Genomic DNA, 12,643 nt, shown 5'->3' with positions numbered 1-12,643 from the left:
GACTAACAGAAAAATAACAAGCAATCATTGATCAAATAATCCTCTTTTTCTTAAATACTTGTATCAGTGGCCGCAACAGGGGAATGGGGTTGCGAAATGAAATCTGAGGAGAAAAAAGTGGGATTTTTTGGTTCTGACGCGGGGAAAAGCCCATGTTTGGGGCAAATGCCTACATGTCCTTTTTGGTGTCGCCACCGCTTTTGTGGTCAGTTTGAAAAGAGTGACCATAACCAACTAAGCGTAAAAGTTCTGGGTCACAATCTTTAGTTAATTTGTATATATTTTTAATATAAGTATTGTCTCATGATTATTGCTTTGAGAAAATGGCTTCCAATGTTTCGACTGTTGATGTGATTATCTATAGATGAGTTGACTTCTGACGTCATTACCAGGCAGTTTGTCAGTAATTCGCCGTAGAAGTGACGTAATAATCGAGTTAACTACCATACCAATAGATCAATACAATTTTTGAATAGATCGCCCTTCACTACAAGCAGGTTGGACTCATCACCTGTGTATGTCTGCAATCATAGATTGAATGCAATCATACTGCAGTTACTGTCCGTTTTCCTATACACAATACACAGTGCTCTCACCATTGACGCGTGACCCCTACAAATGATCTACGTTGGAAGAATGGGCACTTGCCTAGTTAACATCACTGTGTGAAAAATAACCAGCCAATATGTTAGCTATTCTCCAAACTTCTAGCAAATATATTTCTCTAACATGACCTAAAATTACAGCTAGGTTAGATGTTCAGAAATAGTCGCACTTTTGTAAAATATGAGTGAGGGCAAGGCATAGCTAGCCAACTCCCCGTGTTAATTGAATGGAGATTTGACCGAAAATATTGGTATCGGACCGCTCACTTCTGAAGGATGCCACAAAAAACGGTACAAGCTACATTTTAACTATTCTCTGGCAATCATCATGATGAGTTTCTTATATAGTATGCCGAAATTGGGTACTGTAGGTGATTGACAAATGGTCACACTTTTCTGATAAATAAGTGACAGTGAACATGAAATATCAGCGCCCATAAACCCAAGTTAGTAGCTAGTTAGTGGAGGCCGTCACGGACTGATTATTGATTATTGAAGTGCCTTATTAATAGATACGCACGATTTAGGGCAAGAAAAACAAACCGGGACACTTTTGGAGACATCATCATCATCATCATCATCATCATCATCATCATCATCATCATCATCATCATCATCATCATCATCGACATCATCATCATCATCACTTTCTACATTTTTCTAAACAACATAGGGCCTACCGTTTTAATAAGATTTTTTCTTGAAATGCATGTAACTATAATTATTGTTTAGAGCGTGATGAAATAAAACATCACGATTTTCATCACAAAACAAATATAATGCATAAGAAATCGTTTGTTTTAGAGCGTGATGATGAAATAAAACATCACGATTTTCATCCCGAAACAAAGTAATACATAAGAAATCAATTTTTCGTGAGTGGTGAAATAAAACATCAAAATTGTCATCACGAAACAAAGTAATACATGAGAAATCGTTTGTTTTAAAGCGTGATGAAATAAAACATCACGATTTTCATCACAAAACAAAGTAATAGGCCTACAAAAGAAATAAATTTTTCAAGAGTGATTGAATAAAACATCACGATTTTCATCACGGAACAAAGTAATACATAAGACATCGTTTGTTTGATTGCAATCAACCGCGACAGTTCGTCTCACACACATAACAATGCACTGCGGTCAAATAGGTTGATGACAACATTTGATTGAATGGACTGCACTGCGCCATGATTACGTGCACCGGTTCAAATCCTTTGTTTGGAGCCAATCAATAATTTCACGTACAGCCTCTATGCAAATTAGAGTTTACACACGCTGCAGCTGGGGTAATCGACCGAAGCTTGTTGCCGTTAGTGATCGAATGCATGAGCTTATTTGCTTTACTGAATCGATTTACTGGATTAATTTCCTGTTAACTGGGTTTAATGCCACAAAGGTCGAATCGCCTTTGCCATGGACCATGACTGCATCATGTACAATTCCCTTTGTAGTGGTTGTATGCAGATCGCACAAGCATATCGATATACCAGTCCCTTGCCTTAGGGTTACAACGATGCCGTTATGAATGACTTTGCCGGTGCATTTCATTAACGTTTGCGAAATTGACATACAGTTAACAAAATAAAACAAGATAGTACTAACCTCCTTCTGTTACATCTAATAAGCAAGATGCAGCAACTAAAACGATGACAAACATGACGATTCTTCGGTAAGGTTCAGTATCTGCCAACAACTATTTCCTTATCAATTTAAACGTGCGCTAGTGCTTTATACGTTTCCAATCAATAGCTATTATATATGATACCAGAACAACAACAACGATTACTTCCTGGTAAATTTCTGGTTACAGTGAGCAGCATAACGAAAACTGAATTCTAATATCTAGCAGCATTTGTTTCCTTGTTTGGTTAACGTGTGACGTGCAACGATAGTGATACCACGAGCAACCACAAACACTATTAAAACCATAAGACGATCTTATAATATGATTCTGGGTTTTTTTTTCAAACTTTTCGGCATATTTGTGATGTTTACACGTGTCTCAACTTGCACCTAATGGAATCAACCACATTTGTTGTGTTTGTAGATCAACAGAGCAATTTCGACATAAAGGCATTAATTATTTTGTCCCCCATAGAACTGCATGTTAAACGGCCAAAATAGCCAGTGGGTTCTTTTACGTTACCTTGTTATTTCAGCTTAATATGGACAGAAAACTTTCCCGGCAGTTATTACTAATATTATTTCAGCATTTTGGGTGTTTGGTTGTTTGATGTCATGTAAAACTGAGTCATTTTTAAGAAAAGTTGAACAATGATGGCGCTATTTATCTAAAATCTTGTTTGCAGCTTTACAAAGAGTAGACACTTATAAAATGGTATTAGAACATCAGCAAACAGACTAACAGACATTTTGAGGGAAAAACCCAAAATGTAGCTCTTTATGGAAATGTTGCGATATTGCTTTAATACATCCCTATCCATGGCATAAGGAAGAATCAGTCCCATCAAAAACATGTTACAATATTACTTGTGTTCTTGTGTTGTATTTTATTTTTATTTTTTGTTTGTTAAGAAATTATAGACAACAGTATGAGGCCGGTCGAGTGCAGATTCATCGGAACACGCTTTTCAATGCGGAATAAATGCTAATCTCATCGTGACATCATCCAAGCAGCAAAGTTCATTTCCCATTGAAAAAGCGTTATCCGACGGATCTGCAGTCAACTATTCTGGTATCTTTGACTATGAGACTATGAGATCATTGATTTGCTATATCAGAAATTCTAAAAAATCTTTAAAAATCGGATATTTACATTTTTGTAGAAAAATGGGTTTGCCTGCGAGTAATAATACTGAAATAACATAATAAGGGTAAAGTTTGGGGGCTTTGTCCGTACAGAGACTTGCAATTGAATGTAGCTTCATATTGATCAACACTGTTTTTTCCTTTTTGCCATTTTGTCATAATACTCTGAGACAATTTGCAATACCTAATTATTTTCAAATATAGTTAAACTCTTGTTTTCTGTCTCCAGCGTGATTTTGGAATAATTTCCAAAACCTTTTTCTAAGCTTCTTAGATAATAAGATTCTGAAGCCTACAGCCATAGTACAGTCATGTCCACGGCAAATTCACCGTGACCTTTCCAGCCATAAACCCGCTTAGTGAAGATTAAACCGAGATATGCAGTACTAAACCATTATAGTAATCGATTGTCCAATGCAAATTTATTACCACGTGATAATATTAATCCAATGAGCGATCGAATTGTCCGCTACGGTCGACTAATCCAATCAATAATGACGCTATTGACATGTACGGGTGGAGCTTCACTGACCGAGTTTTGGGGTATTTTTCAATGGTTTGCTGTCATTTACTCATCAAGGCGGTCCCCCGTTATTTTAAAGACTATGATTTAAAGATTGACATGTAGAGAATAAACCATACTTGATTGACAGAAAGTACTAAATTTGTACCTTTAACGGTTGCGTGACACCCCTCTTCCAAATGCGACCAAGCCAGGGCGGCCCGGTGAAGCAAAATGTGCATTGTAATAACACGGGAATTTGAATATAGATGGTAGGATTTCTTTCTCATACAAATATATCTCCCCGTTATTAAAGCTTGTATCGGGTTGAAAATTCAGATATTTTGAAAAGAATAAGTAATTGAAACATAGAGCAAGTACTAAAATCATACCTTTTCTACTTTTTGATATATGACGCTAACTAGTTCATCTCCTATATCTACAACACAGCGCTACCAGTATGGGTCAATTGCCTATTGTGAGGGCCCCTGTGATGTGTGCATACATGTAGGCAACAATAACTGCATGATGCTTAATAAATTTACTGATCTTCCCCATCTGACTCATTAGCTCAGCAGAGCATCGGCCTAGATTCAAATCCTGGATTGTTGGTGGATATTTATTCAATGGCTGTTATTCAGTGACTGTCATTCTTACTTGTATGATTTTGTATGTATTCTATGTTTTTTGCTATTTAATGAGTGAAAAATATAAATGAATGAAATGAAAATGAATAAGTTTATGGAGACTACAAATTACATAGATACATTTGAATGAAATTCAAATTTACAATATTAGATTAGTACACTACAGCATTGCTGTAAATTAACATTTATGTACCATTGGGTACTTTAAAGTTTTGAATAAAATCTTTTGTATTGATTAATGAACAGCCATATACACCTCTTCAATCTATAACATATTTTACCCCTAGATTCAAAATAAAAGCAGGAGATAGAAACTTGTGTAATGAATTGGCTTATCTTTATACATACAACCGAGATTTTTTAGAGGCTAATATCATCAGTCTATCCACGGCATTTTACCTAACGACGCACAAGACTATTAATATATGCTCTTTCATTTTGCTCGCCACCGAGATTACCACGCTTTTCATTACTCCTTTCAGTATATGCGTATGAATATGCATATGTGTGCTCAATATCATTTGTATCATGCTCATCACTAGTAGAGTCCTTAGCACCATCTATGTCCCCGTTATCTTCAATACTAATAATGTTATGCATATTTTCTGAAGAGATTTCACACGGGAGCTCATTGATGTTGATAACAGCCAAATTGGAATCTAGTGTCTCATCAGAAGCTGGCGGTTGATTTAGTTCGGAGTGTTGGTCACAGGTTTCGTCGTTTCTTTGATATTCCACGTATCCATCTTCCCCAACAATAGGTGGCGCTGTGTTGTCGTGTTTGTTCTGCGATTTTCTGGGTATATTATCAAATAATTATTATAGACAACATTATCAAAAAAGTTCTTCACCCAACGGATTTTGTGGAGATGTACAGATAAATGGGTGATGTTATAATACAAATGCGGATAGGCTTGCGCCAGGTTCGGCTGATTGTGATGATTCACCATGGCAGCAAAATTACAGCGCTTCGAACCCTCCGAGATTTGGGAAAGGCGCTATATAAAATCCGGAATCTAATTTTATTTTATTTCTCAACACTAAGACGTGAAGGTTTTTTTATTTTGTGCCTTGGGGAACCTAAATGTTAAATTACAAGTAGTGAACGAAGAGCCAAGATTTTAAGTAATTTTAAACACACCATTTTGGACCAAGTTTAAAGGTGCCCAAGAGTGATATGATATAATTCAGTCATAGAATAACAAATATGAAATTAAAAAAATAGAATTATAGGGAATCAGATTTTAAGCAAAATCAATTCCAAACATGGTTTCCCCAATTTTATCATAGGTTTATATGTCAAAAACTATTGAAATGTTGCTTAAACTCTTTATAACTTTTAAGTTGTTAACTTAAAAGTTGTTCAAATAACTTTTATTGTTTTCACATAAATTATGTGGAGGTTGTTGTTAAAATTTAAGTAAAATTTTATCTCCGATTTGTGTCATGCGCAGACATACGCATAATTACGCCCGTGATTATTTGGACGAGTTACAATATCAGACATATAAGTGTTGCAGGTGCAGGAAATGGCCTTATGCTATGGCTATGGATTTTACCCGCGAACGCACAAGATTCCTTGGATAGTGATTCATGCCTGGGCCCCTTAATTATAAACACTAAACGGGTGTATAATAAAAATCAGTAAAAAGATCAATCAATTAATCGATTGATTAATAAAAATGCTATAAATGGTAACCCACCTTTTAACAAGATATACAGTAATAAGTGCTGTAATGATTATTAGGATTATGGCACCAATGACAGCTCCCGCTTTGTTACCTGACAAAGACAAAATAAGCATTAGAACGCCAACCTGGTCTCCTAACTAAACTGCCCTATATATAATCAGTTTAGCTGTAGCTCTAAACTATATAGGGCAATTTAGGATGACTATATTGACGCCCTCTGTTGGTCAACGTTACATTAAGGTTACTTTTGCTTTCTTGCCCTGCGGGGCATTATATATATTGGAACACCATTAGTTGTAAGTTCTCACTATAGGAGTTATCGGATTCGCCCTACCGGGCTTGCGTCCTTGATGTTTTTAAGCCCTAACGTGCTGGGGCCCAGTATCAACAAAAAAACACCAAGACCGCAAGCCCGGTAGGGCTGAGTCCAGAAACTCCATAGTGAGGACTTGCATTTAATGGAGTTCCAATATATAATGGACCCGCGTGGCAAGAAAGCAAGGTAAATGAGTAACCTTAAGTTTTACCCAATAATTTCTCTCATTCTTCAGGCCTTATCGGGGTAATTTATAGTTTAAGTTTGATCGTTATTGTTTTTGAGCGCTAATTGTTTCTTTGTAGCCCTGCGGGGCAACCTTGAACAATATTGTTTTTAAGCATTATTTATTTTATGGTCGATACCTCCACAATATTCACCATACTTTATACAAAAATTTTGCATTTCAAATTACTAGTTTTTATATTCTATGGTGTCAAAACTATCTTCAAAACGCACACTACGCACTAAAGTTAATTAATAATAACAAAGGACGCTATCACTCTTTAGGTATCTTAAATATGATCAGTTTAAGATCAGTATTTGTAAATATAATATACGGCAGTTGAGATCATGTTGAACAAGCATTTGTCTTTCCTAACCATCATATTACGTTTTTATTCAATCATAAAACTACACTACATTTTAATGCTAACATGGATTGGATGTTTTTCGATGGTTGCAAGCAACAGTTTGAAATAAAGTAAAGGAATACAATTTATCATTCTTGTATTTTTACCTGGAGTAACAGCATTCTTTCTCCATTGCTCACCTGCAAGTAACAAAAATATGATAATGAGGCTGATGTTGATTTGGATGGCGTTCCAATTTCTTTGGCATGATATTTTAATTATGATATTAATAGTTTAATTTTTGTTTGGTTTAGTTAAGATCACTTAATTTTAATTGCTAAGATCTGAATTCTGTTTCTGTCTGATAATTAAAAATTACCGTATTAGTTTGAGGTTTTGTACCAGATAAGAGTGATCCGGTTAATTTCAAATGAGAAATACATTTTGCCTTTTATTACCTTGACATTGGAAACCATTTACCGCTGTAGGTTTACATATAGATCTACATTGATACCCATTATCTTGATCGTGACATTCAGCATTGATGTCACATGTATCCGTGTCCATTTCACATTCATTTATCAATCGGCAACCAACCACTTCAAAATTAAGTCCACATTTGTGTTCACATTCTGTTGGAACGATGCGTAGATATCGGGTACTGATTGGTTCAGGAAATGTTATCATCACAAAAAGGTTGTAATTTGTATTTGCTGAGAAAATCTGTACCAAGTTGAATGATGGTTAGGATGTTAATTGGTAATTATACATAGAGATAACAATATCAGCCTTCAATCAATCGCAACATATGCAGGAATATAATTATTACGAAACACAACTATTTATTCATCATGAGTTATCTTTCATTCATGTTATCGATAAACAGTTGTCACATTCTCCTTTGCATATTCAAGATACGTAAAGCACACGTCCCCTCAGAATAGCACAACTACTTTACTAACCTCATGGAGCAGGTATTCAGTATCTTACTCTATAAATATTTGAGATCAATGCCATCAACCTAAATCTACAGTAAGCCAAATAATTAAGGTACCTTCAATTATGTATACCTCTGTATATCCTAAACAAAGATAAATATGTCAAAATTAATGGTTGAAATTGGTTGAGAATTACAGAAACGGTGATCTAAAACCCAAGTAAGTAACAAAATCAAAAGTTGCAATTTCATGTTCTTAAAAATGGAAAGCATGCCGCTAGTTTTAATGTGCTAATCAATGGAAGCACGGCGCAGCGTTCTCTTGATCGAGAATTCTTTGTGTATAAATTTATAGGGCATGCAATGGAGCAAAACTGCAACGTTTGAATTTGCATCTTCCTTGGATTTTGGATTATTGTGGCTTAAATCCGAGCTGGAAAATGCAGCTATTGGCTTCTTGCTCTAATTATGACATATTTGCCTTTGTTTAGGATATACATGGGTCATAATAACTGATACCATAATTGTTTTGCAGACTGTATTTTATTTATTTATTTATTTATTTCTTCTTTAACCTGGGACATGCAATCAGTGACCAGCACTGTTCTCCCTTGCTGCCCAGGATACAACACAGATAAACAACAAACATGAATTTAAAAGTATTTAAAAATATACATAAAAGTCATAAAATTAATACCATATAAATTATACACATACTAGGTACAAGAAATTTAAATAACATATGATAATTACATTTACAATGTGCTACATAAAAGAGATATTATTGCAAGTTAGTATATATGTTCTTGAAAACATTTGCATTGACAGGAAGGGGATTTTTGATGTTTCGGGAAAGATCATTCTAGGCCTTACGTGCCTCAGAAATATAGCACGAACCAACAATCTAGAGTAGCGCACCGCGATGTAATTTTCTCTAGGGGTACAGAAAGTACTATTTGGCCGCAACTATGGTCTTCAAAAACAAAACGCATATTCCACAGGCCAAAACACACAAATACATCGATTAAAGAATATAATGGTATTTGTCCTCATATCATGGTGCTTTGCAGTTTTTCAAATTATGTTACTCGTAGATGTATACTACAAACGTTGGGCCTTTAAAGTTGTGTAATATGTAAAACAGGTGTACAAAGAATATACTTTCTTTATTAAAATCTCAATAATTAAATGAAGTCCCATTTCGGAATGAATTCTTTACCCACTAAGAAATTGTGGCAATTATCGCCGAAAAATAATATGCCACACGCTCTTGAATTACTTATTCTGTAGGCCGTTTAAAATTCTCACCTGAGGATTGCCTTTTAGATCCATGATATATGTCAAGGTGTCTACCGAATTCCCTGTTTGGACGTGCAGTTTACTTATCCATCTCTTGTGGCTAGAACTATCGCTACCTTGTGTCTGTATTCCTGTGATGATAACGGTTTCTAAAAAGTCTACTTGAATCCATGGAACTTGTAACATATCTAAAGTATCCTCATGTGGACGCCAATATTTTCTAATACTTGGTCGAGCCTTCCACGGGTAAAGTTTAAGATCGCATGCAATCTGATATGAAGACGCCGTGATTTGGTCATCTGTTATTGTGCCGTCTTCCATACCAAGAGCTCCAGGTTCACATGGTACTATATACATAATTATACATGAAAAAAAAATCATTCTTATTAGCCATTGAAAATGCAGCCAATATGAGATTTTAGTCACATCTACTATTTCATTACATGAAATAATGAAATAATTGCCCAAGTTAGTGTTGTTAACGTTCTGACAAGTTGGAGCACCCTGCCCATGTACTGATAGACAGGAAGATTGAGAGACGACTGGGTTCCATGCCCGTAATAAAATTAGGCAGGAACAATCATCAAAATCCTATACACACCACAAGAAAGTCCTAGAAGAGGTTGAGAGGCTGGTAGCCCACCCCAAATGGAAAGTCACCTATTTGGGCCACAACTCTTCCTACAACTACGACAGCCGACCCGTCACCCGTTACGGCCCTGAGTTCTGGTGGCTGACCTACCTGACAGGTTCTGAGAAATTCATAAACAAAGATGATAACTTTCTTTCCAGCAGAGCAGATGGTATCTGTAGAGAGGGGTTATATGATTTCTCAACAAATTCTTCAGTGTCTGGTAAGCTACGGGGTAAGCTACGAAACAGCCTCACCTAGTTCGTAGGAACCTAACCTACCATAGGGCAGTACATCCTTGATGCCAACAGCAGAGACAGAAGCTCTAGACTAGCATTCTGCACGCTACACAAGTTAGCAGAATTCAACACGCATTTCTAGCACAAGGCGTGTAGAAGAGCAAAATGGATATCAGTATTGAAACTAAATTTGTTTCATCATCATCCAACTAGACAATCTGAAAGCCTTCCAGAATCACAATGTTGGTGCTGGCAACGGTCAAACTAATTCCTACCCAGCAAAACGTCTAAAGACCCTTCCAAAAACATACGATTTAAGCAGAGTTAAAAATTCTGCCATAGCGGAAGAGTTCATAGTCAAGATTGATGGAGCTTTTGAAACCCTTTTCTAACTTAAAGACACTGATGTGGAACGAGTTTCAGAGACATCACCAATAAAATCACAGAAGCGACTGTGGGTATTAATGGTGATCTTTACGCTGGAATTATGGAAACCTTTGGGCTTCAAAACTGCTAAATTGTTGGTCTAAACTATATCAATGTACATATTTAGAATGGCAAAGACTTGATAAATTCATCTGTCATGTCAAATTTGGGCCCAAATGCTCATTTTTGGCCCAAAATCCCCAAAAAACGGTTTTTTGGCTGACTTCGTTTTTGTTAAACGTAACAAAAAAAATTCTTGGGCCATTTTTTTTTATTAATTTTTAAAAATTAGATAAAAATATGAACCGGTTTTTTTTTTTTTTTTTTTTTTTAATTTTGACCAACTTTGAGAAATTTTCAAAAAAAGCTAAATTTTCAAAAAAATTATAAAAAAGCCTCATTATCGCCCAAATTAAAAAAAAACTTTCCTGGGCATTGTTGTCATGGTGTCTTGAAAAAAGAAAGTTTCCTATTATTAAGACCTAACATTTGAGATGCTTTGCATGTTTGGAAAGGATAAAATAAATGTTAGAGCACGTTGTTTCAGTTGTGCTTTCAGAAATTAATCATCACGGCTAAATTGTAAACAACACGTTTCTGAGTTTGGTTGACAGATGACGTCAGACACAATTTAGTCTCTTTAATTCTGTCTTTGATTATAAATCACAATTTTATAATTTGGAACACTAACCTTCTTTTGACGCAACAAGCGAGCAGCATACAGAAAATAGAACTATTAGACACATGATTTTTAGATTTATTTCCAATATATCTTCCAGTCGGTGTTTCCTTAATTTGTTGATGTATGCTATGCATTTACAACGTTCATAATACCACAAATGCCAGTAAGAATACGAACTACATCTAGCTTTTAAAACCTCAAAATAAGATGAAGGTCGTTGTATTCCGTAGCTGACTGTGATTACTCATTAATCGACATATGTAGTGCAGTAGCAATTAGATATTTGGTTTTCTAGTTTTGTTTTCCAAATAGACTAATAGTCATACTGTAAATCAAACTTTGTAACAACCACATTTTGGGCAACACCTCAAATCCTTGATAACTTGAAAGTCATTGTATTTCGTCATCAATAGTTGACTGTTATTACTCATAAATCGACATTTGTGGCGCAGTAATGAATCAATCAGTTTTCTATTTTTGTTTTCCAAATAATCTAACAGTCATACTGCAAATCAAAATGTGTTACAATCCCACTTTGGGTAAGGGGTGGTGCAATAATTATGTGTACCTGGGGGTGAATTATAGGGGGCAAAGATTTTTGGCATGGCCAAAGGGGGGCAAGCGTTTTTGGCAGACCATTTTGAGAATTCCCCCCCCCAGGGGTATACATAATTATTGCACCACCCCTAATATAGAGACACAATTTAAAACGGGCATCCTTTTCTTTTCATTAGTCATGCTCACCATGTTTTTCGTATTATATATTTATAATATTACATAATGTTCTATTTGATTTGGTAGAAAATGATCTGATTTGATAGCTTTATAGAAATGCATAATACGCTCAACAAAATTAGTAGAAAATATTAAAAATATCCATCAATTTACAAGTAACCGTTAAAGCTAAGCTAATACAAGTATTAAATTATATACATCGCTGAGCAAAATGATTAAATATACGTTTAACAAAATCTTAAGGGATATAGAATGAGCGTTTATGGCGTTTCGACAGTATTTTTTGTGGGACATAAGAGCACCTCAACCGTATCGAATTGCATTCTGAATACGAAGCATGTCTTTCTGATATCAAATAATTTTCATTTTTTGAAATTCATAATATAATACAAATTTTATGACAAATTATTAAAATTTGATATTTTTCCAATTTTGATATATAACAGTCCTCGAAATAAATTTTATAAATCTAATGATATATTCTTAAAGTGTATGTAGCTGGAGGAAAAGCCGGCGATCAATTGAAAATTTTGACCTTTTATATTGAAGATATGGATTTTTTCCCAAAAGACCTTTTTTTTTTGGTGTTT

General features: G+C 35.2%; 1 protein-coding gene across 1 annotated transcript; it reads right to left on the bottom strand.

Moving 5' to 3' along the window:
• Nucleotides 1-4,007: 4,007 nt before the first annotated feature.
• LOC140164558 (uncharacterized) lies at nucleotides 4,008-11,901 on the bottom strand. The gene is made up of 6 exons (XM_072187863.1): nucleotides 11,328-11,901; nucleotides 9,350-9,687; nucleotides 7,563-7,827; nucleotides 7,272-7,304; nucleotides 6,229-6,307; nucleotides 4,008-5,321 (listed from the first exon to the last, which is right to left on the bottom strand). Exons 1-6 carry the CDS (start codon nucleotides 11,380-11,382, stop codon nucleotides 4,925-4,927), a joined length of 1,167 nt encoding a protein of 388 aa, XP_072043964.1. The 5' UTR covers nucleotides 11,383-11,901; the 3' UTR covers nucleotides 4,008-4,924.
• Between the last annotated feature and the right edge of the window lie 742 nt (nucleotides 11,902-12,643).

Source organism: Amphiura filiformis, chromosome 11, assembly GCF_039555335.1.
Source record: "Amphiura filiformis chromosome 11, Afil_fr2py, whole genome shotgun sequence".
Taxonomy (NCBI): Eukaryota; Metazoa; Echinodermata; class Ophiuroidea; order Amphilepidida; family Amphiuridae; genus Amphiura; species Amphiura filiformis.
The sequence above is the reverse complement of the archived record's forward strand: the minus strand, read 5'-3'. Positions and strand labels throughout refer to the sequence as shown.

Excerpts from the sequence above, each read along its gene's own strand:
- LOC140164558 (XM_072187863.1), bottom strand. The coding sequence starts at position 11,382 with ATGTGTCTAATAGTTCTATTTTCTGTATGCTGCTCGCTTGTTGCGTCA. Across the intron at positions 9,688-11,327 it reads GCTTGTTGCGTCAAAAGAAG|TACCATGTGAACCTGGAGCT; the intron begins GTTAGTGTTCCA and ends TTATGTATATAG. Across the intron at positions 5,322-6,228 it reads ACTGTATATCTTGTTAAAAG|AAAATCGCAGAACAAACACG; the intron begins GTGGGTTACCAT and ends TAATATACCCAG.